The sequence below is a fragment of the Trypanosoma melophagium genome (genome assembly GCF_022059095.1).
Source record: "Trypanosoma melophagium isolate St. Kilda chromosome Unknown ctg3segment0, whole genome shotgun sequence".
NCBI lineage: Eukaryota > Euglenozoa > Kinetoplastea > Trypanosomatida > Trypanosomatidae > Trypanosoma > Trypanosoma melophagium.
Window position 1 is genome coordinate 468,947 of NW_027125162.1, and position 26,954 is coordinate 495,900.

The window sequence follows — 26,954 nt, forward strand, 5'->3', positions numbered from 1 at the left end:
AATGTTCCCGTGCCTTGCAACATCACAGAACCCTCAATTAATGGATCCTTCTTATTCTTTTTCTCAAGTGGACCTGCTTTACAATTGATTTACAAACCACTTTTAATTTGAAAGCAACGCCATGGTGTATTGTTCATGAGTTGAAACGGTAATAATCATGAACATGCTAATCAATTCCCTTATCACCGGTGGTAAACCTTTACTTCCACCATCCTTCTCTTTCGATCCATGTGTGTTAGATGAGACTCCATGTACTTTATAACGTGCGTGGGTAGGTATTTCCTTCAGACTTCTAAACTCAGAATTCATTCTTTCCTGAAGGCGATGGACATTTTTTTTTTAATTCTTTTTTTTTCTTTTTTTTTTTTTCGCGGAGAGCCGACACTCAACATCTTAAAATGTATCTACATGAGATGATGCACTGGACAAACGGCAATCGAAATGAGATAAAAACAAGCAAACAAACAGGAATGCGACCAAAATATCGTCCGATAGTTATATTCTCTATTGCCATTTTAGATAATTAAATTTACTCCCGGACAGACCTCCGTCGTCTCCAACGGCATCCGTTTTGGCTCCCTAGACACGTATTGGCTAATAATTATTCCACATCCTTATACGAAGGATATGTAGAGTCGTCATTATCTCTACAAGAAAAACATACTTTTAATACCTCTTACCTTCAAAAGCCTAAACTTTACAAAAAAAGTTCGAAAATAATAAATATAAAAATATTTTATTCTTTATATAGTTTTTTTTTAGCAAATATATAAAAAGGAAAAAAGAAGCCAGAACATTTCTTGCAGAAGCTCAGAAAAAGAAAAAAAAAAACAACAACAATCACATGGTGTGATTTTATATTGTACTCTCTCGCCATCTTCGTTCACGAGTCATCCTTTTTTTTTTTAACGTCTCAGGAAAGGAGGAAATGGTTTTCTTTTTTATCGTGAAAATCGATATAGAGCAAAAGAAAAAGAGAGATATTACTGCGAGGCCAACAGAGCGCACATAGACACAGAAGCACACATACATCAGTATTTAGAAATACAATAACCCTATTATTAAGGCATATTTCTAACTCTTCCTTTCATAATCTCCTCGATCTTTTCTTTCTTTTTTCTTTTTCTTTTTCTTGCTCACTATTTCCTTCATGCTTTCTCTCTACCAAAAAACAAAAACAAAACGCCATACTTCTATTAAAAGAAGAGAGTAATTGATCTGCAATGCCACCTCGTTCACTGATTGTTATCACAATCGTCGTCTCAACATCATTTCTTTTTTTTTTTCTTCTTCTTCCTTTTTTGTCTCCGCTTACCCCAGCTTTTTTCATTTCTTTTTTCTCAGTAATGATTGCTATTATTTTTCTTTTTGATACTCACTGAGAGGAGTCTTTAGCCACGGTTGTGTGAATTCAGCGTCTTCACGAAGAATATACACCTCTGAATTACCTGTTGTAACCACCAGCATTTCTCCTGTTGGAGACCATGAGAGCCGCCATACAGGTTCATCAAAAAGCACCACACTGCGCTCCCAAGTGCTACAACTTTCTTTAAGTTGCTGTTGCCCATTCGCAGATCCGCCCTGTCGTCTTTCTTGAATAGCAGACCCAACTTGTTCCCACGGTTTGCGGTGAATGATAACACTTTTGTCTTGTCCACATGAGGCTACAACGGCATGACGTGTGGCCGCACACAAAGGCGCAAATGCCACATCGCGAACCCAATCTGTGTGTCCGTCAAGCAACTCGAGAAGTTCAAATGTCTGCGCCGCGGGATCTCCCCCACACGAGCACCACAAACGCACTTGTGAGTCACAACCACCAGATGCGAGTAAAACAATATCCCCTTGTGGTGGCCAGAGTGGAGCAAATGAGACACTCGTCGCTCCCATGGCATGGGCAATATTGTTGCTATTATTGCTGAGCTTCACACTCTCACGCCAAACTCCACCCTGATACACGGTAACTGCCACTGTACCATCACTGCTGGCAGTTGCCACCATTGGACTTTCGGGTGCCCACTGCACCGCATTTACACTGCCATGATGGCAATCAATAACGTGAACTGGTCGCCACTGTTGTGAACCCTGAGGTGTCTCTTTCCATATGATTGCTCTGTGGTCGTAACCAGCAGATGCCAGTGCAAGACCAAAACGAGGATGGGCCCAACTTACCATCCATACAGGACCCTCATGACCAGTAAGGGTAGAAATTCGCTGAAGTTGACCATTACGAACTTGGTGAATTCCTATGGTACGATCTGAACTGGCTGTTGCAAGTAACTGCCCGTAATAATCAAACTGTGTATCATGTACTACGTCTTGATGTTCTTGTGGCTGTTGTACGCTTTCTTGAGGAAGTTGGTTGCTCATTGGTCGCTGCGGCTGTTGTTGCTGTTGTTGTTGCATCGGTGGCATTTGCTGATGTAGGGATGGGGGTTGTTGTTGTTGTTGATAACCACCTGATGGCGGTTGGGGAAAACGAGGCTGCGGTGAGCGAAGCATTTTCTCTCTCTTTGTGTATGTGTGTGTGTGTGTCTGTGTGTATAGTACTGTTCGCTGGTTAATATTACCTATAACAAAAGTTCCTCTTATTAATACTTTTTTCTTTCCCTCACCACAGAAGTTATATGGGGATAAAGAGAAAAACAAAATTCTGGGGTACTTACTAGTCATAAAAATAAAAAAAATACCCACAAACAAAGAACGAGAAACACATGAGAGGTCAAGAAAAAATAGAAGATGAACACAACAGCAGAAAGTAAAAAACAAAGAGAAAAAGAGAAAAACAAAAAAAAAAACACTTAAGAAATAAAGAAATGCAACACAGTGCATACACTCAAAAATAATAGCAAGCGTTTCCTCTTCCCATTTCAGTCAATCTCCTATTCTTTACTTTTTCATTTATTTTAACCGCCCTTCACTCTCCTTCTTACTTCTATTAGAAGATAGAGTGTTATCCCCCAACTTACCTCATTCCATGCAGACGGAGATACGGAACACCGCAGAGAAACTCATACATTTATATACAGACACACATCCAAACACATGCACACACACACACACACACACACACACACCTATACACAGAAGAATAACAACAACAGATAAAGAAAAAAGAAAGAAAGAGAGTCAACGCGCCATTATCGTTCGAATCAATCATTTTTTCTTTTTCTTATTAATTCATTTCACTTTTAATAATTCAACGAATTCGCCTGCTAATCGCCATTACACTTTCCAAAGCTGCAGCCTTAGCTCTAGCATCCATTCCATCGTGGAACTTATCCACTGCCTCATCATCACGACCCCATTCTTCTTGTAAAGCTTCATCACTTACCCATGGAGTGGGAGTACTTGATGTAGTTCCACCATCGAGTGTGTCACGTTCCACCATTGCAAACTGTCGCAAAAGAGCTAACTCATAGAGCGCTAAGTGAGTATGTGTTAGTTTCAATTCCTCGCGTTCTAACACTGCCTGTGCAACTTTTAGTCCACACGACACAAGTGTTTGTCGCTCGTTTTCTTCAGCCTCTAGAAAATCCTCATTTAATGAACATGTTATTTCATTGATACAACGTTTTCGTTTTCTACCTGTTACTTCTGCCCGATCATCCTCATCCAATTCGTCATTCCCTTCTTCTTTTTTAACTATATTCCCTTCATAACTTTGTGGAACACGTCGCTGTTTAACTGATATTGACCAATCCCTATAATTAAATGGAAGTGGGCAATATTGTAAAAGATCAGCATGACAAAGTGCAGATTGATTATCCTCTCGAACATTCATATGCAATGATGGAATACATGGTACATTACCCCCCAAAGCTTGCCTTTTTCCAAGCCAATATTGGCGTACTTCTTCTACTACGGCAGCATCGGCTCCAATTGCGATGACACTGTCGAAACTAGAAACAGGTTGTCGTTGTACAGGAATTTCAGGATTACAATAGGAGCCCACTTCAAACGCCGTAATAAGGTCTTCAAATAGTGAAAGAGAAATATCATATTGTGATAAGGATGGCATAAGTGAACGTGTTGCACTTGTTGAATCAATGCTCCCTGTTTTTCCCTTCGTCACCCCCGTAGTTGTAGCCGTCGCCGTAGTTGATGTTGTCAGCGATCGCTGTATAAGCCACCGACGATCATACTGATCTGCAATATACTGCACCGCTATGCGTCGTCGTGTGTCTGGCAGAGCACCGATCAAATGGTGCTCTGGCAACACAAAAGTATCGACATCCTCCAGTGTGGCGGCCCACTCCTGGCGTGGACGAATCTCTGGCCGGGCGATGGCGGCCGGGGCGGTGCTGTTCGACCCCCCGCAGGCGAGCGTGCCGATGGGCGTCGCGGGGGCCGCACGGGAGGCGAGGGACTGAGCGGCGGCGGGGGACGACGGGGCGTCGCCGGCGATGGGAATTAAGCCGCCGGCGTGGAGCTGCGGGTTGTGTTTGGGGAACTCGTGCTGCTGCGCCGCCACACGGTGGAGGGCGAGTTCCTGCGATGGGAGGAGTTTGGGGTGAATCATCGAAGTGGAGAGAACACAGACACACAGAGACAACCACCCGTTAGAGAGATAAAAAGATAGAAATAAAAAAAAATGAAAGAGAATAAGGAAAGAAATTAGGATGAATCACTTTCCGTGTTCTTTTTCTTTTTTTTTCTCCCTTTGTGTGTTCGTGTGTTTGGATGCACTCTTGCCTCCACTGCTAGCCTAAACCACCGGCAGTCCTTTAAGCCCGATACAATATACAAAGGGCAAAAGGTGCCTCAGCGAGGGAGAGCCTTACACCCCACGATATTGTACAAGAAGAAAAAGAAAGAATAAAAAAAAAAAGTGGCAAAAAAGAATCAAAGAGGTAATATAAAGAGTGACTGCAATACAAAAAAAAATACATCCACGTCTATCAAATGACAGAAAAGGAAAGGGGAACCCTTTTTTTCTTCTTTTCACTAGTGCGATTTTGTTGGGGAATACCCACACTGCACACACACACACAAGTACCTCGGTTCAAATGGCAGCACAACTATCCAACATTGCTAACAGCAATAGAAATGAAGGATAGGCTCATAATCAAAGTAAGCACATAGTAGAACACAGAACAAAAAGAAAAAAATTAGGAGCCCATGTCACAACAACAAAAAAAAAAACGAATAAAAAAAAGAACTCAGATAGCATATAATCCATTTCATCATTGCTCATATTTTTTTTTTCTTTCTTTTTCTTATTTTAATTATTTTTTGTTTCTCTTGTATGGATCAATTGATTACACAGGAGATTAATAATAATAGTAGCACGCCGGGAGAAGAAAACCGTTAAAAATAAACTCAAAAAATTCCGTCTGTAATTTACTTTTTTGCTTCCCATAATCATTAACACTATCGAACAACAACAAATCCAAAGAAAATCAAGAAAAAGAATAGGATACCAAATATTTTTAATATAAGACCACGATTTGAACTAAGATTTGCCAAATAACGCATTAATTCATTGCTACCAGCGTTTACATGTCGTAGTGCTGTATCCACATCAGTGTCAATCCGAAGAACAACTTCTTCTTGTTCATGGACAAGTCTAGAAAAGTCATTAAACAACTCACCTACTTCAATAACAGTGGCCTCCAATTCTCGTACCGCTTCAGCCCGTTGTTTATAGTACTGTACATTACTAGAACCTGTCATTAATTGCTGTTGTTGAAGTTGATGCTGCTCCTGATCTTGAAATAAAGCACTTTCAAAAGTTTGTGGACGTTCACCTGTTGTAAACATATGACGACGTTGAGCATTATCTTTCATTGACCTTGTTTGTTGCTGTAGCGTTGTTCGAAATTGTTGTCCAGTTCTTGCAAGACGTGTTCGTAGTGTTTCTACAACAGTATCTGTATGCTTTGTAGAGGCTCGAACTAAAGATTCTGCATCTCTGCCTCCACCCCATAAACTGTGTGATTCCATAGATCCCCCACCGCTTGATTTTGCCGCAGCTAACTTCTGTGCCTCTAATGCCCGTTGTTTGAGTTCCTCAAGGGTCTCCAAATCGGTATGAAGTCGTTGTAAGGAAGACTTCACCACTTGTGTTAGTCCCGTTATTTCTGAAGATTGATCCTCAAAAACACTTTGTCGCTGCGTAAGTTTCGTTAACCGCATGATAGTCTCCGAGACCCGTGCCAAATCTGCTGAAAACGCCTGTGCAAAGCGATTAAATAGTTGAACTTCACTACTTGAATGTAAACCCCTGTGAGATTGGAGTGAAACTTGCTCGTTGTGTGTGGTAGCAACCCCATCGTGAATACCAGATCCATCCATATGTTTTGTACTCTCAAAGAGTGCATATAATTCTTGTGTTCGATCGCGTTGGACAACCATGATTGCTACTTGTTGTGCTTTATCTTTCTTATACCAATAACGAAAAGAAAAAAGACAGTACAAAAAAAAACTAATACTACCTTATTATTATTTGTTTTAAAAGAAAATGAAAAATAAAATAAAATACAGAAAAGGTATAAAATGCATTTGAATATGTTTTGTTTGCGACTGATATGACACATAGATGCACATCCATAAAAAAATTTTTTTATCACTTCCCCTTCCTCACTCCACACACAGACACAGACACACAGATATATATATATATATATATATATATATATATATATCAACATTAGCATGAGGATAAAGAACTATAGTTCATGGCCTCATACTCACTGTCATCCATAATATCATCTTCCTCACTACCGTCATCGTTATCTTCAGTACGACGTTTTTTTGGCTTAACAGCATCACCACGACCATGAAATGGATCCAACCATTTCTGCATCTCATTATCAAGAAAAGACTCATACGCCTCAGGGACAAATATCAATCGCGGCTCTTCAGTATTACTACTACTATGTATCACACTACACTTGTCCTCTTTTTTTGTCACTGGATGATCAAGAGGTTTTTTACTTCCATCACATGAATCGCTCCTTGTAAGAACAGCAGCGACAAGTTTTCCCTTATGGCGCTGATTAAGACGCATTACCATTTCAAATGCCGGGGAATCGCGAAATGTCACTAATGCACCAGCCTCAGCACGAACACCTTTTAACTGAGAAGACAAGACATCGCTGGAGGAAGACAAAGGATTTGGTACCGCGGCCATTTCTGTCAATCCCTAAGAGTTTATCATAATAAGAAAAAAAAGGAGGAAATAATCAAAAAAATAAATAAAATGAAGAACAGCATGATATTTACTTTTCTCTTGCATTATTATTATTATTATTATTATTATTATTGTTTCATGATTTGTAATACATATGTGTAAAGAAAGAGTATAAAACTATTTTTCAATGCTTCTCATTGAAAACCATACCTTGCAAAACACATGATCTTTATTTTACATAACTGTCTTTGTCAAATTACCACAGCGTTCACTCTGCACATCATCATTTATCATCATTTTACGCCTAGTCCAGAGAAAACTCTTTACTTCCTCTGCCTCTAGAGTACGAAATTGATCTCTCTGTAAAAGCATAATGGATGATCTTTCCGTTGCCTCCTCTGCCATAATATTTCGACTCAATTGCGGATCCAGTAAACGTTGTCTTAACTGATACTTTAATTGATGATAACGTGCCTCTTTAAGTTCCGCGTGAAAAAGTTGGGCCACTGTACCAATGTGAAGGCGTTGAAGTCTTTCTACATCCATTCGCTCTTCCTGTTCACTCTGCTCAAATAAGAAAATTTGATATTCCTGTTTTTTCTTCCAGTCATGATAAAGTAAACCACGTTGACGTTCCCGTGCATGCTCTGCCAGTTCCTCCTGCCGCTCCCGCTCCACTTGCTGTCGTCTACACTCAATCCACTCATGTGTTTCTGTGCTCGCAATATCACTACGGGCCGCCGGCTCTTCTGTGAATAAAATCACACGACGGTGGAGAACTTCTAAAATAGAAACGGCCTCCATTAACATGGCGTAAAACTCCCTTTTAATCATTCGCCGCTCCATCTCTTCCGCTTCAAAGATGGGAAGTTTGGTAAAGTAAAAACGGCACCACTGCGGTACCCGCATCACTTCACCAGCATAACGCGTAATACTACTAAACTCTTCACTTTCATAACTCTTCAGTGTGGCACGTTCTAAGGATTCCGTTGCAATAACATCACCTAAGAGAGATAGATGATATCTATCATCCCGTTCTTTAAATGAATCGTAAAAACATTTGAAAAATCGTCTCTCTGGGGGTTTATGTACTTCCTTGGGTTTTCCAGTCACAGAGGAGCCGTATAATAAGTGATTCTCCTCAGCCCGCATAGAATACCACGTATCGCCAACATCAAAAAGTCGGTCTCGTAAGACTTGGAAGCGATCCACCGATTCATCCAAAGCGACTGTTTTTGGTGCTACAAGTTCCATTTTTCTTTACATGTGAACTGTAAGTTTGGTGATACAATAAAGAAAAGTAAACGGAAGAAAAGGAAAAAGAAAAAAAAACACAAAGGACACACACACACATGTATATATATATATATATATATATATACATATTACTGACAGTATAGTTCTTAAAACATAAAAATGAAAAAGTAGGCAAATAAATATATAAAGAAGGGAATAATAATAATAATAATAATAACAATAATAATAATAATAATAATAATAATAAAACCCAGACAAAAAAGAAAAATAATAAACGAAAAAAAAGAAATTGCATGTTATTATCTATTAGTTCCACAGTTAAGAGACCAAGCAGGCATTTCATCCATTTCACACCCAATTTGATTACGGCGATGCCATATGGAGTCTAGTCTAAACCAAGATGCAAAACAAGGTTCCCCAACTATATTTCCATCAAGTATTGAACACGTATCTTTCTTCAAATTAGTAAAAGAGTCTCTTGTGTTTACTATAGTAATAGATTCAATTTCCCCAGCGGCAGCAGCAAGAAAACCAAAAGTTGAAGATGGGGATAAAAAAAGATGTTTAGATAACGATAATAATACTACATCTGTCATTGCTTCCCACTCTCGAACTGAACCCTGTCCAGTACTTTGTTCATCTACATTTCGCGTAGATTCCAGTGTAAAGAACTTGGCTTTGTTTTCTAATGGTAAATGATTAAAATATTTTTTAACCGTACTATGCATAGTAGCCAAGAAGAAATTCTGCACAGAATGACTTTTATCAATCAAACGATCAACACAATAGGAAAATGATTTAATAAGATGTGAAAGATGATTACGTCTAAATGATCGAATATGCATTCCCACAAATTTACGCTTTTTTAAAAGAGGATTTAACGTCAAAGTTCGCAAAACACGAAACATAACAGGTCGTGAGGGAAGAAAAATTAAAGGTAATATTGATCTAAAAGGATTTGTTGAAAACCAATTACTTATTATTTTTTGTGTTCGTTTATTTACATAAAAAAGAGGAAGAAAGTACTGATTTGTCCAAATGTAAATAAATTTCTGTTTTGAAAAAAAATCAATTTCATGACTCTCTGAATCTACACAAGCAAAATGTTTCCATAAATTTAATTTTTTATCATGACGAGCACGTATATCAATTTTTACGTGACCATCTTTATAGAGTTCCACTTCCTTTGAATTTCCATGTATTCTAAACTCATTTGGATATATTTCCTCAAACTCTTTAAGTGACATCATAGGGAATAAACCGCAAAACATAAATTCATTAGGTACACGAGGAGAACTTTCACCATTAGAAAACCAAAATAATTCTCGTAAATTTTCATAACGATATGCTTCCGTTTTATTACCACTATTCACAAAAGGTAATAATGTTGGTCTAATGGGTGGTGCCTTTGAAGATCTTAACGGCGTAAACCAATCTTTCATTAAAATAACACGTTTAGACAGGAGTGCAGCTATTACAATACTAACTAAAGACTGAATACGATTACCTAATCCACCACTAAGAGACCAAATAATATACTTTTGTCCTATTTGTGGATTTCCACTAAAAACGTCCATGTGTCTCTTACGATGTGAAAGTAAAACTTCTCTAAATTTGGCATTATAGCGAAAAGGAATTATTTCTTCCCATACCCAGTTTACCATTATATTACAAAAATCTTTATTTTCTCTAATATTTTCATCACTGGTATTAGGTAAAGAATAGTTTAGATCATTCATTATTGTAGAAGCCTTTTCCAGGTAAGAATCTATCCAATGCTGAAAAGTAGTTTCTGTACGATTTTCTATCCATTCATCCTTTTCTATTATGTTAAATGATATAATCCACGTGGAAGCACACAAAGAAAACGTACAAAGGAAACATACAAACTGAAGACGCGTACATGCTTTAATAGAGGTTCGCCTTGCTATAGTACCCCGTCCTCTTTCCTTTTCCTTCATTTATGCAGACTTAGAGAGTGAGAGAGAGAGAAGGGAGGGGCATGTGGAATTACTCTGATGAAAGACAAAAGAAAGAAAAAAAAATTTCACATTAGAAAGATCAGAAAATAATATAATATATTTTCTTCTTTTTTCCGATCCCATTCTCTTCGCAGATGGAATCAAAAAAGATTTCCAGTAACAAATTCCAAAAAGAAAGAAGATATTTTACAAAGATAACTGAAGAGAATGAGTAAATTTTTCTTCTTCCTTCCACATCAAACAACGAATAATAATAAATTTATACAGTAGCTGAAAAAAAGGCTTCTCTTATTACAGCTATTTTTCCATTTTCACATCCAATGGCCACCTCGAATGCAAGATCTTTTTTTCGAAGAAAAATCCCTGTAAATTCCAAACTTCCACTATCTGAATTATTTGTTACATTATCTTCTCTTCCTTTTGCTTCTTTTTCTTCTTCTTCACTATCCCAACCTTCTTGTAGAACACACATACATCGTATAGATGAATTATGCTCATATGTAGAGTAAGGATAGGGTTCTTTTTGCCTAAAGTGGTAAATCCAGCCTTCACGGGTAGCAACTAGAAAATCACCGCGACGACGTTTTAACAAAACAAGAGAAGTAACATTTTCACTTGGAAACCACATCATCTCCGTAGTGGGTCTAGAAACCCCAACTGTGCGAGAGGTTGTCTCATTACTATACATTGTTGTTCCATGCATTTTTTTCTCCGATTCCGACTTCCGACATCTCCTGTGCCATGCAATAATCTCAGTATCGTGTAGAAGAAAGTACTCACGTATAAGAACTCCAAAGTTAAGATCCCACAGAAAAACTCGTCCATCCTCTCCGCCAGAGAAAACGAGATTTCCATCCACCAAAAGTGCCGTTACCGCCTCTGTGTGTCCTACGCGTTTCGCCCTTGTCGACTTTACACTCTCACTACTCCTCCCATCATTACTTGCGGGGACTGCGGTGGGGGCGAAGAGGCCGCTGGAAGTGAGATCAGAACCGGCAGCAGTCACAACAGGCCGCCATGGGGAGTTTGGGCGCGATGGAATTTTGCACCGCAGCTCCAAATCCCGCGCCGACCACGAACTCACCATTCCACTGCTGTCGCCCACAATAAATAATTGATTCATCTCATCAAAGGCAACACAAAGTAACTCGCTCTGACTCACACGCGTACGGGCGTATAAATGGATCTTTGCCGTTTCAGGTCGTTCCCACACCGCTAAATATCCATCGTAGGAGACGGTTGCAAGTAATTCGATGCATTCATTACCAGAGATATCTTCAGGAGATTTTCCCTGTAGAACATCTATGCGTCGTTGTTTCTCCGTCCTCCCAATACGGGCTTCCATAAGTCCAGAAACAGCATTACGATGAATTCGCTTGTGCCATGCAAATGTTGCTAATTGTTGATTACAAGGCCAAAAACGTATACTACCATCATCATGTCCAGTTATGGCGAAATTCCAGCGAGCACTAAAGTAAAAACTTGTGGTGTCATCACATCCATCATTTTCAATCTCAATTACTTTTCCTGTTTTTTTGTCTTTTAAGATGCGAAGTGGTGCATCAAAAGGAGAAATCACATTATCTAATGAAACTGGTTTGTGGGTAGTAGTAGTACAAAATTTTGCATTTTCCTTTGCAATTGTTTTATGATTAAATGTACGAAGTGGTTCAAATAAATTTCCCCAAAAACAAATAGTTCCATCTACAGAACAAGATAATACACGAAGACGATTACTATCTTCTGTCTTACGAAGTGATTTCTCAAATCGAAGAGATAGATTGTGTTCATTATTTAACTTGGTATTATTATCATGTCCCGAACTATCATAAAGCTTATCAATTGCTTCAAAATAATGTCCAACTTTCCTATCACCACCTCTACTGTGCGCTGCAATATTATGACCCTGTTGAGTATTCCTACCAATTACATCTACTGCATTTGTCGTTTTTTTATCAAAAGTTTCCGATTTTTCAACAGTAACACCACCACTACTTGTAGTTGTTGTTAATAGTATTTCCTTGTTTACCTTTTTATTCTTGGGAGATGACGAAAGAGGGTCTTTACGAATAAAGATTCCAACAATACTGTCTTGATGCCCCTGAAACTCCAATCGTGCGTTAGATTCCACCACAATATCACATAACTCTAAACTCTTACTACATACAACAAAGAATGGTATTCTAGTGACTCTTGTTAAATCACCATCAGACATCCTTGATTCTTCGGTCTCATCTGTATATTTGTAGTAACATGCTACACGTCTTTGTGGTCTATAAAGTGTTCGACTTCGCACACGATTTTTACTACGAATACAACCACTCTCATAGTGACGTGTACCACATGGTAATAGAGACAAAGCTATATTCTGTTTTCCACCCTCATTCACATTAGGAACAATCCAAGAGGTAAGCATATTATTTTCAGCATAATCCCATAGAAAAACAGTATTACGATTATCCAGTAACAGAAGATAATCACAGGATGAAACATACAAGACATCAATAAAACGCAATACTTCATTTTTACCACTTATTATACCATGAGAAGTATTACCCGAACCACATAGTCCATGAGTACCTTTTCTATCTATTTTAAACTGTACACTTTTAACTCGACTATTTGGTTCTTTTTTCATTGTGTTTGATGTACCATTACCATTATTATTGATAGTAGTATTACCATCTCGTTTTCCTCTTTCAGAAGCAGCAGTAAGAGAAGGATGTTCTACTACTCCTGCTACAGTTCTTCGATTCATATCAAGAAATCGTACCATAGAGCTATATCCTACCGTAATAAAAAGATTACGCTCTACCAAAGGTATAATTCTTGTAATAGCGCTTGTACTTTCATCTCGAAGAGAAAATCTATTACCAACTGAACTTGCTAAACGTGCTTCTTCACTAATAGTTTGTAATGTTCGAGTCCTACGTAAGGCTCGTGTGATAACACCACTATTAAGAAGTCTAAAAGCTTTTCTCTCCTCTGGTGATAAATCTGGAAGTGTACTTTCATCTTCATTACACTTTACCCTTACGAGAGAATTAAGTGTTGAAGGTGGCGAAACCACTCCCAACCGTCTTTTACCATCAGTATCTGGCATAGATAATGGACTCCCTGATTCTCGAAGAGCATCTAAGAGTAATTTATGTCGTCCTCGTGAAGTTTGTACAATTGGTTGTTGAGAAGCTGTAGAACCTTTAAGACATGTGATATCACCACTTTCACTAGTGATAATTACATCATCACCCTGTACACTACGTTCAGGTGCACACCAAATATGTCTTACCCAACCACGACAACGAAATAATTGTCTTTCAATATATTGCGGAGGTGCAACAGAAAAAGAATTATGAGATGATGACTGCTCCGTTGACCACACTTTTACAGTTCCATCTACACCACCACTAAGTAATAATTCACAGTGTGTGGCAAGAGTACTAATACCACCATTATGGGCATGACGAATTTGTTGTACTAATCGTCGTGATTTAACGTATTTAGAGAATTGTTGCATGGGACGCATTTGTCGTAACTCATCATCATTTACATGACGTTCTCTATATGCTGCTCTATATCGTTGATGTAAATCCCAAACTAATAATGAACCATCGTCTCCTCCAGAAATTGCAAGATCATTAGCAGCATCATAGACCAAACAACAAACAGTTCCAACAGGATGATAACCTAAAAGTGAAACACCATATGGAGCTCTCTCACTCATAATATCGATCGTATCATCACGTTCCTCAGTATATTTTTCCGTTTTAGTGGCAGAACCTTTTCCCTCAAGTAGCATCCTAGATGAATCACCTGAGTTATCATCCATACTTACTTCTCTTGAACTAACTTGTATTTCGCTACTAGAGCAACGACGACGACGATGCGTTGGTAATAATGTTTCATATTGTCGTAATACCTGAAGGTCAAGAGCAAAAGTTCGTAAACCTACATGTACTACCGCTCCAGTATCATAACCCCATAATACTTCACGTTCCTCTACATCAAAATCTGGCAGTGCTGTTTCACCTCGGGTAAATAAACGACGATCACTTACACTTTGTGCTGATAGATCTGCCATCTCCATTAAGGGTATTTTTCTCCTCACAATTCCAGTAGCGGTGATACGTGAGGGAGAGGCTTCTTCAAAGATAAATGGCACATTTTCATTCTGTACATCCTCTTTTTCTATGGCAGTATTATTTAATGAACTAGACTGCGTTTTTGTTGCACCTAGTAATCCTTTTAGTTTTCCTTCTTCGTAGGTCATTCGTTTTCTTGTAATATTTGTTTCCTTAATATGTTCCCTTGTCACAGTAGGCATTTTTGTCATATCCTTTAGTATAATATCAATAAGCTCGTGATTAACTTCACCATTAATATCAGTCTGTGCTACAAAAGGCGGTAATACATCATACACACGTGGTGTGACGGCGCTCAATAATGAGGCCAACGTCAGTCCAGTGAGACGGAATCTTTCCGCATGTTCTCTCAGCAGCAATTCGGGTGGAACACGGGGAAAACACTGCCGTCGTACAATCATTGTTGCCACAGGAGAAGGTGTCTCATCACATCCGGTATCACTCATTTACAGAGTGAAGTAAGGAATGAAGAAAGTAAATATGTCTACAGGAATTGATGATATATGTATATATTTACTTATATACACAAAATATATACATATATATTTATACAGGTATATATAAATAAGAGAGTGAAATAAGATAGGATAGGGGTAGAAAGAAAGAGAAAGAGAAAAGAATACTTTATCTTCACTAATTCCTTTATATATCTTTGTTTAGACCTGTTTTATGCAGTATTGTTATGATCCCAGGCTCTCACCTAACCTTTAGAATATAAAAAATAAAAAAGAAGAAAATTAAGGCATTATAAGAGTGTATGCATACGCACAAAAGAGAAAAAAAAAGAAACAGATTCACAGTAGTTTTATAGTAATAAGAGGGTTTATTAAAGATACAAAGCCATGTAACATAACCACCTCAAAGTGCAATTACCATCCCAGAAAACAAGACTATTTCCTGGAAACCCAAACGCACTCTTACTTGAGTATCCATGTGTTACCCAACAATATAGTTGCTGGTATGTTTGCATGCAATAAGTGTGTGAAGAAAGAAACAGCATCCCTCCATGAGAAGTTGAGCAAGAATGAGGGTAATAAGTATTTTTTCATTTACCCTTACAGAAGGTAAAAGAGAATACCCATATATCATTCATTTTTCTTGCTCTTCCTTTTCATGTCCTTAGTAGTCCCTTTCTTTCTATCTTCTACACTCTTCCTACATTTTTCTTTCTTTCTTTCCTTCTACCAAGTTTATTATTTTTTTTTTTTCATTTGCTTCTTTTTTCCCCTCCTCTTTGTTTCTTTGGTTTCATATGTATATTTGTGCATCTGCATATGTAAGTATCTCTCTATACCCCTTTCAATCTCCAGTTTTACCTCTTCCATAAGTTTTTTTCAATCGCACATTCATTCTTTTCGTTCCTTTACAACATACACAAACCAACCTCAGAGGGTTCCACCGTTGGGTATGCCCAATTATAGAAGTAATAATGTAGACTACCATCACCTGGGGCAAACTTAAGCTCCTCCAGAAAAGAACCATTTCCAAGAATACTAACACAATTGCAGACATCAAAACCTTTTTGATCTGCAATGATTAAGAGGTCGCTCATTAATTGTGATAAAGGAACACTTGTGGCAGCATAATAGTACACATATGCTGCATTCAACATATTGTATTTGCTATTACCAATGACAGTAGACGGAAGGGAGAAAAAGGAGAAAAAATCTGTAACACGTTTAGATCCACCTTTACCCTGTTTTTTCTCATCTGATGTAGTTCCACCAGCACCAGAATGAGCATTATCATCCTTCTGATTACCACTACCAGCAACCACTTCACGTTCAACCACGTATGTAACTAAAACGCCTTCACGTGGTAGTAAGTAATGCGCCACCTCATCTTCGTTAAACACTGGGGCAACATCATAAGCGGCTAAACTTTCACGCAGAAGTTTCGTTACTTGTGGAACATCCTTTGCTTCCATAGGACGTAATCCACGTGTCTTGGGTGTCTTGGGTACTTGATAAAGCCGTTTTAACATTGCCATTGGATTTTGAAATTTCTTATAGGAAGAGGGTAACCCACTAAAGCGAATATCCACTAGCTTTTCACAGTTTAAGCTACGGTGGAAGTACCGACCTGTGGAAAAAGGGGTTGGTAACATTTTACCCGCAGTGTAAACAGCCTGCCAGATATTACACAAGTTCACTCGACGTGTCACCTCACGAATTAAAATAGGAGCCATACCCTTCTCACGAAGCAATTTATGTACACACAAAAAATTGATTTCACAGATCGTTCGAGGTTCAAGATAATCTTCATTTTCATTCTTTTGTTCTTCTTCTTTAGTCTCCTGGTCTCTCTTCTTTAGAATGTGTTTTGGAGTACCCATGCGCATTGTGATAGGGATACCAGAGACAAAACCCAAAGGCATCTTATCACGTTTGCGTCGTACCGCCACATGCCATGATGGATAATATCCAGGTGGTGTGAGTGCCCAACGAAGAAAACTTTCCTGATAGTTAAAGCGAAACATACTATCATCATCCTCCACATAATTGTCCCGCAGAAGTTCATAGATGGAATGCATATCATTCTCATCCTCCATGTTTGGGGTCCACCACTCACATGTTGATGGAATGGGAAGCGGTTCAGTTAGAACTTCTTCAACAGTCCGTTGCTGCTCTAATGGCCCTACACGATCCGCTTCGTTGCTACCGGGTTGTAGCACCGGCTGTGTGTTCCAAAACTTGTGAGAATCCGAGGCTTTGTCCGACATATGGAAGAATATAAATAAATAAATATATATATATATATATATATATTACGCTGCCTGTTGTATGTGTGTGTTATTATTATTATTATTATTATTATTATCGTCTGATTACGTTCTTCGTTCCTTTGTATTATTCTTAACGCTTCCCCAAATTATAAAGGGAAAAACCAATACGAAAAAAAAACTCTTCGTAAGGCTCTTCGCTTCCAAATTGCTTGCCTTTTTTTAAATTATTTCTTCTTCTTGTTGTTGTTGTTGTTGTATCCTTTTTATGTAGCTTATTTAATCAGAAACGCGGAGTTGTAACAAAAAAAAACAAAGAAAGAAAAGCTGTGATATCAAAATAGAAATAAAAACTGAAACTAACAGTAAATAAATAACTTTCTAAGAGGTTTATATAAATAGATATATACACAGAGAAATCACCATTTACGTTTTCATGACCGTCTACATCACGTTGATTCCATTCAAAATCTTCCTCAAGCTAAATCGCGCTTCCTACGCCCCAATGTCAATAACATACATACACAAACACAAAATACAATCATATTCATATCCATAGCCATATATATATATATATATATATATATATATATATATATACATATATATATGCCATATTACTGCACAAAGTCTGGCATCTCTGGCATCTCGAGAAGATCCTGCAGTATACGGGCCACCACGAGAATCTGCATCCAAAACCACCACTCGCGCCGTCGCCTAGCTTCATCCGCTGCGGCCCACCACACTTCACGGCCCAACGGCACCGATCGCCGCGTGTTGTGTGTTTCTCGCAGCACTACGGTTGTGTGGGCGTGTTGCAGCACCGCCCGTACTTGTTGCTGCAGCGCCTGCACGTCCACGTCCACATCGTCGCGGGGGAGGGCGTCGTTCATGGCGTGAATGACCGACACAACGGCACTCTCAGATTTGGCGCAGGCCGCACCGGCAAAGGTGGCCGCAGCGGAGGTCTGCACGGTAATGAGTGGGGCGGCCTCGTGCGTTTCACTTTCTGGCGTTATGGAAGACACAACATGAGAGTGAGTAATGTCTGTTGTATATTGCGATACGGTGAGGGATGAGGCATGGGAGGATGTGTTCCTGTCGTTTAGCAGGGATTTATGCAGTAGGTTTTTTGTTTCTCGCGACCATTGGGGTAGTTCCACACGCAGAAGATACTTTTTATCCCATTTTGGTATGTGATGGGTGTAAAATAACGCCCGTCGCACTTCCACCTGTCGTCGTCGTCGAAAACGCATAATGTGTTTGTGTCGAAAACGTGCGTAACTTGGATATAAACCCCACCATGTCCAAAGAAGCAGCAATGTACCGGATGTATACAAATAATTGCTGTACAAATACCCAGCAGCACTAAAGATGGATTGGGCCGCTTGTTGAAAAGGATTTTCATTTTCTTTTGCGATGGCCTCCAAGAGGGCTTTCTCACGGGCCTCTTCCTCTTTATCACTGGCCGTTCGAACGCCAATTTGTGTCACTTTCATCCCTCAATCTTTTTCGGAAGTGTTTGCTTTTTGCTCTTTCCGTGAGTTTTTTTTTTTTTTTTTTGGGGGAGGGAGGGATTCTCTTTATGAATTATATATATATGGATCTATATATTTATTGATATATAGATGTATAGTCCCCTCTTAGTATGTGTAGAGAGGCAACAAGATAACAAAGGTTCAGTGATCCAACACACAAAGACCACCACTCCCACACACAGAGAGAGAAAGAGAAAAAATATATATATAGATGTATAAATATACCTGCCCTTTCCCTTTCTTACCTTGCCTTCTTTATTTAGAACACAACCCCCGAAAAAAGTATAAACAGATGGATATTAATATTTGACATCAACGACAAATGCCACATCACATACACAACAAAGGAAACGAATAATCAGAGAAGACCAAGATAAAAAAAATGAGGAAAATAGTCTATCTCAAGATATTTTCTTCTTCTATCCCTCACTCTCAAGCAACCAAACCCTCCCTGCGTTTTAACTCTTCCTGTATCAAGAGATCATCCAAGAAGAGGAAAAGAAAAACGATCGTAACAACTAGGGAGGGTAATTATAATATCACCACAAAAGAAAAGGAGAGAGAGAGAGAGAGAAAAAAAAAATGCATAAACAGTGACGGTGTTAAATAGTAGGTGCAACAACTTCCTTTCTGCATCTACACATCAAGAAAGTAGAAACAATAGAAAACGAAAAAAAAAGCAACACTCCACCGAATCTCAATTCTTCTTTTCTACTTTCTACTTTCCAGCAACTGAACTTACACTTTTCGGGGTTCCCTGTCCATTAAGACCAGCGGCTGGAGAGTCAGCATCTTATTCGTCTCCCCCACACCACTGTTAACAAGCATCTCCTCCAAAATAAAGTGAGCCTTTTCAACATTAAACATAACATCCAGTTCACAGACATTCTCAAAGTATTTGTCAAATGTTTCTACCAACAAATGAATAAACTCAAACATCGCCAACTCCCCTTCCTGAAGAATATCTTCCGCACTGTTTGTTTCTCCTCCTTCTCCAACTGCTGCTGGTGTACTATTATTATTAGATGTGGAAACTCCTGCTATTTCCGCTGTTGTTGTTGTTGTTGTTGTTGTTGGCACTGCTGCTGCTGCCGCTGCCGCACGTCTGTTATTCACACCAACAATAAAGAAGAGTGAGGCGTATCGTCGATATATAAGTTTATAGTGTAGATGTTCTACAAAGTTGCAATCCACCTCACGTCGTTGTAGACATTTTCGTACAACTTCTCCCTCAAGAGCTGTGCGTTCTACAATAGGTAAGAAACTAGAGTACTGCGCCAGCCGCGTCTGACCCTGTTTATTCACAAGGAGAATAAACTCGATGGTCATTCACTTGAACTTTAGTGTAAATACTATATATATATATATATATATATATGCAAAATGGTAAGAGAGTGAAATGTCCAAAAATGGCAATTAAAAAAAAAGAGACCGTAACGAATGGGTTCCACCTTACCAACTTATTCTTCCCCACCAACTGTCTCTCGGAATGCCACGACTCCTATTACCACTAACACACAACATAGAAGAAAGAAAAAAAAAATCAAGTGAATAGGAATGATAGAAGGAAAGCATACCACTAACAAATAAGCAAGCAAAAAAAAAACATCACGAATATATATATACTATTGACAAACAAGAAGAGGATCATAAAAGAAAAACAAAAAAAACATCTGTCAATACTCATGATTGTATTATAGCAAGTCTCCTCCATTGGCTCTCTCTCCCTCGTATATATATATATATATATATATATATATACGCGTATATATATTTTCACGGCTATGTCATAAAAAGACGACACGTGGTGAAAAAAAGGGAGAAAAGGTCGAGAGAGAATGAAAGAGCGAAAATAGAAAGAAAAACCAGAGGAGTTTCAGAATCAAATACAACGAATTAGAAAAACAAAAACAAAAAAAAAAATGTCCCTCTTTCATGGGAAGCAAACGTAGACGTGTGGAAGCACATAAGAAATAATTAAATAAATAAAACAAAATGAGAGAAAAAGAAGTCAAAACAAAAAAAAAAACACAATTACATATGTGATTGAATTCGTTAATCTAAACACGTATTTGGGTTCGTGTGCATATGATTATCTACGCATGTGTGTATGTGGGAAGGGGTATTCCACTGAAAAAAAATATAAACACTAATAATAATAATAATAATAATAATAATAATAATAATAATAATAATAATAATAATTAACCCTTTCTTGGCAAAAAAAAGAGGGAAAATAACCACGCCTACCCCACAGGTATAAAAGATCTTAGAATATCCCACTCTACACACTTCTTTTGGTTGACCTCATCTTCGGTTTTCACCCTAATCGGGAACACCACAATTGCACTTCCCCACTCCAGCAATTCATTCAAATATACTTTCTGGCATTTTCCTTCAGTTTCTTTGTATCTCTTTATCCCACCTGCCCATTTCTCTTTATGAATAGTAAAGAAAAACAACATACATCTATCCATATATATATATATATATATATATATATATATATATATATATATATATATATATATAATTTATTTATTTATTTATGTGTTTTTTCAAAACCCCGTAGTGAACACTCAGTATCTATTCATATTTCTCTCTTTCTCACTTCAGCGTCTATTCCACCACACCCCAGTGTGCGAATCAAAAGATATGCAAAAAGAAAAAAAAAATGACAATGACAATAGCATTAATATTTAATCTTCTCTGCATATATAAGGGTAGTGAAGCACAAACAAAGAGAAAAGGGGAAAAAAAGAGCGGTCAAAGTACAAAATAAAAAAAAAAAATAGCGACCGCACCAATAATAATAATAATAATAATAATGAGACTGAAGTAAATGAGTGCTGGGGGAGTTGACGCAATCACTGTCTAATGACTGATATGGGGACTGTACTCAATTAATTATCAAACGAAAGATTACACCGGAAATGAAGAAAGTACAAAAAATATTACTTCCTTCTCCATTCAGTCCCACACGATCGGCTATCAACGACATAAACCCACGCACAAACGTACACGTACAGAGAGAAAAAAAAGGCAATGTCATATATATATATATATACGACATATCCTTTTATATACATGCTCCCGAATATATATAAAGAGAAAAATTAAAAGGTGAACATAGAGAGAGGGATGTACATCAAAGTACATTACGAAAGCAAAAAAAAAAGAAACACAACACATCCGAACCACAATTAGACGAGGGAATATTAACAACACACACGTTGTGCTCTTTTCTTTTTTTCATCTCTTCCCCCTCTTTATTTCTTTCCCCCCTCATTTTTCCAAAAAGCCACATCTCTGGCATTTGTGAAGACCCCCAACTGACAAGCTATATGAGTAAGAGACATACACCATGTCAGTTATCAACTGTTTGACAAGCACAAAAAATAAGTAAATAGCTTACGAGACAAAAGAAAAAAGAGTAACAGAAAACACAGAGAAGCATAAAAGAAACCCACGCTAAGTGGCTAATACATAAAAATAAAATAAACAGTGAAAAAAAAAGTTGATAGAGGAAATGGTAAGGTAAAAGTAAATACAAGTCAATAATGACAAAAATAGTGAATAAGAAAAAAAAAAGAAAGGTTAGTAGGGTAAAGATAATGACAAATCCCACATGAAACAACTGTGAAGGTCAATAAAATCAAAAGATATCCCATATATATATATATATATATATATATATATATATATATATATATATATATATATATAATACGCCGGTGTATAGCCGTGCGAAAAATAAAAGAATTTTTTTTTTGTTGCCCGCAACCTCGTGGAGTAAGGAAATGCTGAGAGAAACAAGTACACAGACAAATGCACAAAAAAAAAAAAAAAAACGCAGTAATAACAATAATAACCAAATAAGTTCCCTTTCTCCATCCCCATTTTCATCTTCTATCATTTCTTCTTCAATCACGCCAAACACACACACACAAACATACATACAGAGCGAGACTGATAGAGAAAACCAATACATAAGATAATGTATCCCCCTCTACCACTTCCTCACCACAGGCAGAAATTAAATTAATAATAATAACAATAATAACAGTGTAATGGACAAAATAAAACCAGTACCATCTATCTGTCTCCTAACAGAAGGCAATATGAATTTACTCTCTACCCTCACTACCCTTCTCACTCCATCAAACTCGGCACCTTGGTGAGAAAAAAAAAAAAAAACAAGTCTGCACCACACATTTAACCTCAACAAACAAAAACATATCCATACACGTATACATACAATAAAACGAAAACCAGTAGGAAAATAAAGGACAGCGTAGAGAATTAAGGAAGAGAGTCCTAATACGAAAACAAATAAACATCAAACACAAGAGCAAGACATACACAAAGACAAACAGAGAGGACATACAGTAATCATCATAGAGATCAAACCAATCTGAGCGTAAGGCACAGAAAATGCCTGTATACACCTGTGTGTATATCATGTATTTTTTGTTCTTTTTCTTTTCAAATATCTGTTCTCTTAACTGACTCGTCGTTCCCCAATTCCCGTTTTCATAAGAAAAACACATATTATGACAAAAACAAATACATACAAAAATCAAAAACCAAAAATATGGATATGATACTATTCTTCCATTATCATTATTGTTGCTTATTGATAAATGGAATCATGCATACTGAAATCCCTGCTCATTATGTCCGTCCCTCACAGACAACAAAAGTACATTATCTCTGTTTTTACTTCCTTAATTAATTCTTTTTTGCACCATTTCTTTTCTTTTCTTAAGTTTATTCGTTTGTTTGCTTATTCCGCTGCGTCGATTCCCTGCTGTTCGGGTAATATTGATTTTATATCAAAATCTTATTCTCACTCTCCTATTCCATATACATTGAGTAGTCTAATTAACAGCCATCCCCCACATCTTATCAACTTCTCTGATTCTGAGCATTAGCTCCTAATTGTTGGTTTAAGTAATTTTGCATTTCTATGTTCATCCGCGAACTCATCACCGTTTGATATTCAAACAAAGCCACCAACATCATCGGTCCAGGAAGTCTCCCAAGTGTTTCGAGAAACGGAATATATCCAAGTAAATCATCATCGTTTGTAACACGATCGTAGACATCGTCAACATCTTCAAGAACAAAAGGTTCACAAAAGAGGACGTTACGCGATTGAAAACTTACTTCTGGACCACGATCGTCAAATAAAACCACACGATCCAATGGGCGACCCAGAAGTGAAAGGTCCTTCTTGAAATTACTTTCTCCGAGTTTTGTGCAATGATGTCGGTAGAGTCTATAAGCAGAACGTTCTGGATCTACACGATCGAAGATTTGCTGGGCGTACTCCTCTGTTCCTGTGGTGAAGAAAACCACTTCAAATATTGCTAGGCAAGAACGAATAAGTTCTTCCGCATAAGGACGAATACAAACATAAAGTCTCTCACGAGGCCGTAACTGTAATTCACTTTCCTGTCGTTGCTGCTGTTGCTGCTGCTGCTGCTGCTGCTGCTGGTTCTGTTGCCATTGCTGTTGATAATTATGATGAGGTGACATTTGACCACTAATGCCCATTTCAGACCACTCCTGCTCTGATGGAGAGAGAGGACTAGCACCACCACTACTGTTATACGTAAGGATTGAATAGTGGACAACATCATTTTCTTCTTCAGAGGATGGGGAAGAATCAACATCTATCTCAAAATGGCGTGGATTGTTTGCCGGATCCCACCAATATGGGCGTCTTACGAAAGTGTGAACTAGTGTATCATCAAGATCCAAACAACACGTGGCTCGACCAACATGTTCTGGACGTTGCGGAGGAAGTAAATTAGAAACGACTATCTCACTTGTACTCATTGTCGTTTGCTGAGCAGAGGGTTCTGAAGAAAAATTTGGTGATGTAGTGCTTAAAGGTAAACCTTCAGAGGAAAGTCTCCCAGTACTTGGTGTGGCTGAAGGGGGATCTCGAGTAACCATTTTTTGAGTTTGTTGCTGTGGATGTGGTTGTTGTGGATGCTGACTCCATTCCGTTCTTCCAGGACTTGTTGTAGATGTCATCATAGCTTGTTCAGAGATCCTGGGTGCTACAGGGGTAGAAGACACTCTTGTGTTCCTTCTTACTGTTATCATTCCTAGTTGAACACTAGGGATTATATCGCCGGTAGATCCACGACGGCGATTATTATAGTTGTAAGGGCTTCTACCCCTTCTACAAACTGGTATTCCTGATGTTGTTCTTCTACTACTCAATGGATGAGTTGACTGGGGTAAAGAAGAAGGACGAGAATGAGCCCATTGCTGATCGCCCGACTGGGAAACACTAGGAAAGAGATTTTGTACAATATTCCTTCTAGGCCTAGAATGTGAGTGCCACTCTTCACTATATTGTTGTCGTTGTTGTTGTTGTTGTTGTTGTTGTTGTTGCTGCGGATATTGAACTCTTTGATGATTCACATTACGCACATAATGAACTTCTGTAGAATCAGTATTTCCGCCCGAAATATGGGAAGTATCATCAAAAATACCGTGCCGTCTCGTTCTAATCGTTTCCCCACTGTTTCCTCTTCCAGATTGTTCATGGTACACAACTCCAAATAAACGTTGTTGTTCTTGTGGTTGAGAGGAATTACTAGGAAACGTAGAAAGGGGTCTTTGTCCCAACGACGTAGTTGATCTTTCTCTTCTAGCATTTCCTCCTTGCTCACCTTGGGTTCTACCAGTGTGTAAGAGAGACGATGTGTGCAAATCTGTATGCACCATTAATGTCTGAGACTCCGACTCACGACGAGCTAACAAAGTATGCGAACTGCCTGTAAAGCCTAGTGTTGGTAGAGTCACAACAGAAGGTGAACTTGAATGAATGTTTAATACGTTCGTTGTAACTCGTGCCCCGCGATGCTCCGTAGAGGAAGACACACCTATGAAATCTCGCCGCACATGCGAATGCGGACGACTATGATGATGCTGACGCTGCTCATGCTGGGATTGATGAAAGTCAGATGCAGCATTCCGCACTTGTTGTACAGAAGAGAATGAAATGGCAGATATCTGTTGCACATTTTCCGTCACACCCGCATCATGTTGCGAACTAGACGACAATGATCCCACATGCATCTGTCCTCGATGAGAACTGTATTGATGTTGATACTGTTGGTGATTGACAGGGTTGGAGTTATCATCATCATTTTCACTACTACCGCCGGCCATTGGCGTACTTTGGGGTTATCGCCTCTTTTTTTTTTGTTGGTTGGGAAATCTCCCCGGTCTATCTCAGACGTACTATGAGCTTCCCTACCACTTTTTTCTCTTTGGATAGGCGCTTTAAAAAGAAGAAAAAAAAAGAAAAAAACATGTAACAAAGAAAAATAAATAAGATGATTAAAAAAAAAGAAACTTCCCACATATATATGGGGAAAAATAAGAGGAAAACAATAACAATAATGAAGTAGAAAAGCGTTTGGGGCATATAGAAAATTAGACCCAATGTTATATATATATATATATATATATATATGTATATATGTATGTATGAAGAAACTTATATTATACGTTACAGATTACATACTCCCCCGTCCCCCACACCCTCAAACCCCGAGAGATAACTCGATTTAAAATGATCTCTTTTTCTTTTCTTCTTCAATTTTATCCTTAACCATGGGGGAAATGCGTGTCACAATTACAACGAATAAAGAGAACACTCTATACCCCGTGATAGGTACTATTACAATGGTAGCAGTGATGATTATATATATATGGAAACAGAGCATGTACAACATTTTTGCACTCTTCTTTCTTTTTAGTTTGCGGAATAATACAATTTAATTTTTATTTTGCTGTTGCTGTTTCCTTTGTTCATTTTTAGAAATTAAAATACAAACCAGAGTTACCCCAATCTCTTTCGAGTGGACGGCTCCCATGGTTTTACACTGCCGCTCCATTCCTTCACCACCCCTCATCACATGCAGACACAAACAAGGGCAAACACAGACACATATTTAATAATAATAATAATAATAATAATAATAATGATAATAAAACTCTCCTTTTTCTTTCCGCCTTTTAACGGTTCCATATAGTCCTTTTCTCAGGAGTGATGTAATACCACCATTGCTCCGCATCATATGTTCTCACCTGTATGATTTTACAGTATAGCTCTATAAATGCAAAAAAGTGCTGCATTTCATATGATTG

At 38.1% G+C, this 26,954-nt stretch overlaps 12 protein-coding genes across 12 annotated transcripts; all 12 read right to left on the reverse strand.

Moving 5' to 3' along the window:
* Positions 1-102: 102 nt before the first annotated feature.
* LSM04_008460 (uncharacterized protein) lies at positions 103-309 on the reverse strand (the record flags this gene model as incomplete). The annotated part of the gene is made up of 1 exon (XM_067337136.1): positions 103-309. One exon carries the CDS (start codon positions 307-309, stop codon positions 103-105), a length of 207 nt encoding a protein of 68 aa, XP_067189961.1.
* Positions 310-1,356: 1,047 nt separating this feature from the next.
* Positions 1,357-2,502, reverse strand: LSM04_002916 (WD40 repeat; the record flags this gene model as incomplete). The annotated part of the gene is made up of 1 exon (XM_067337138.1): positions 1,357-2,502. The coding sequence occupies one exon, from the start codon at positions 2,500-2,502 to the stop codon at positions 1,357-1,359; it is 1,146 nt and encodes a 381-aa protein (XP_067189693.1).
* A 697-nt stretch (positions 2,503-3,199) lies between these two features.
* LSM04_003063 (uncharacterized protein) lies at positions 3,200-4,522 on the reverse strand (the record flags this gene model as incomplete). The annotated part of the gene is made up of 1 exon (XM_067337139.1): positions 3,200-4,522. One exon carries the CDS (start codon positions 4,520-4,522, stop codon positions 3,200-3,202), a length of 1,323 nt encoding a protein of 440 aa, XP_067189705.1.
* Positions 4,523-5,373: 851 nt separating this feature from the next.
* Positions 5,374-6,357, reverse strand: LSM04_009660 (Target SNARE coiled-coil homology domain; the record flags this gene model as incomplete). Its single annotated transcript, XM_067337140.1, has 1 exon — positions 5,374-6,357. One exon carries the CDS (start codon positions 6,355-6,357, stop codon positions 5,374-5,376), a length of 984 nt encoding a protein of 327 aa, XP_067190010.1.
* Positions 6,358-6,652: 295 nt separating this feature from the next.
* Positions 6,653-7,135, reverse strand: LSM04_008622 (uncharacterized protein; the record flags this gene model as incomplete). Its single annotated transcript, XM_067337141.1, has 1 exon — positions 6,653-7,135. One exon carries the CDS (start codon positions 7,133-7,135, stop codon positions 6,653-6,655), a length of 483 nt encoding a protein of 160 aa, XP_067189971.1.
* A 234-nt stretch (positions 7,136-7,369) lies between these two features.
* LSM04_005625 (uncharacterized protein) lies at positions 7,370-8,389 on the reverse strand (the record flags this gene model as incomplete). The annotated part of the gene is made up of 1 exon (XM_067337142.1): positions 7,370-8,389. The coding sequence occupies one exon, from the start codon at positions 8,387-8,389 to the stop codon at positions 7,370-7,372; it is 1,020 nt and encodes a 339-aa protein (XP_067189834.1).
* Positions 8,390-8,691: 302 nt separating this feature from the next.
* LSM04_001187 (uncharacterized protein) lies at positions 8,692-10,353 on the reverse strand (the record flags this gene model as incomplete). Its single annotated transcript, XM_067337143.1, has 1 exon — positions 8,692-10,353. One exon carries the CDS (start codon positions 10,351-10,353, stop codon positions 8,692-8,694), a length of 1,662 nt encoding a protein of 553 aa, XP_067189604.1.
* A 280-nt stretch (positions 10,354-10,633) lies between these two features.
* LSM04_000213 (WD40 repeat) lies at positions 10,634-14,962 on the reverse strand (the record flags this gene model as incomplete). Its single annotated transcript, XM_067337144.1, has 1 exon — positions 10,634-14,962. One exon carries the CDS (start codon positions 14,960-14,962, stop codon positions 10,634-10,636), a length of 4,329 nt encoding a protein of 1,442 aa, XP_067189563.1.
* Positions 14,963-15,879: 917 nt separating this feature from the next.
* Positions 15,880-17,238, reverse strand: LSM04_009281 (Myristoyl-CoA:protein N-myristoyltransferase; the record flags this gene model as incomplete). The annotated part of the gene is made up of 1 exon (XM_067337145.1): positions 15,880-17,238. One exon carries the CDS (start codon positions 17,236-17,238, stop codon positions 15,880-15,882), a length of 1,359 nt encoding a protein of 452 aa, XP_067189991.1.
* Positions 17,239-17,855: 617 nt separating this feature from the next.
* LSM04_000583 (uncharacterized protein) lies at positions 17,856-18,737 on the reverse strand (the record flags this gene model as incomplete). The annotated part of the gene is made up of 1 exon (XM_067337146.1): positions 17,856-18,737. The coding sequence occupies one exon, from the start codon at positions 18,735-18,737 to the stop codon at positions 17,856-17,858; it is 882 nt and encodes a 293-aa protein (XP_067189577.1).
* A 777-nt stretch (positions 18,738-19,514) lies between these two features.
* Positions 19,515-20,105, reverse strand: LSM04_003011 (AP complex; the record flags this gene model as incomplete). The annotated part of the gene is made up of 1 exon (XM_067337147.1): positions 19,515-20,105. One exon carries the CDS (start codon positions 20,103-20,105, stop codon positions 19,515-19,517), a length of 591 nt encoding a protein of 196 aa, XP_067189702.1.
* Positions 20,106-23,684: 3,579 nt separating this feature from the next.
* Positions 23,685-25,970, reverse strand: LSM04_005010 (FCP1 homology domain; the record flags this gene model as incomplete). The annotated part of the gene is made up of 1 exon (XM_067337149.1): positions 23,685-25,970. One exon carries the CDS (start codon positions 25,968-25,970, stop codon positions 23,685-23,687), a length of 2,286 nt encoding a protein of 761 aa, XP_067189802.1.
* Between the last annotated feature and the right edge of the window lie 984 nt (positions 25,971-26,954).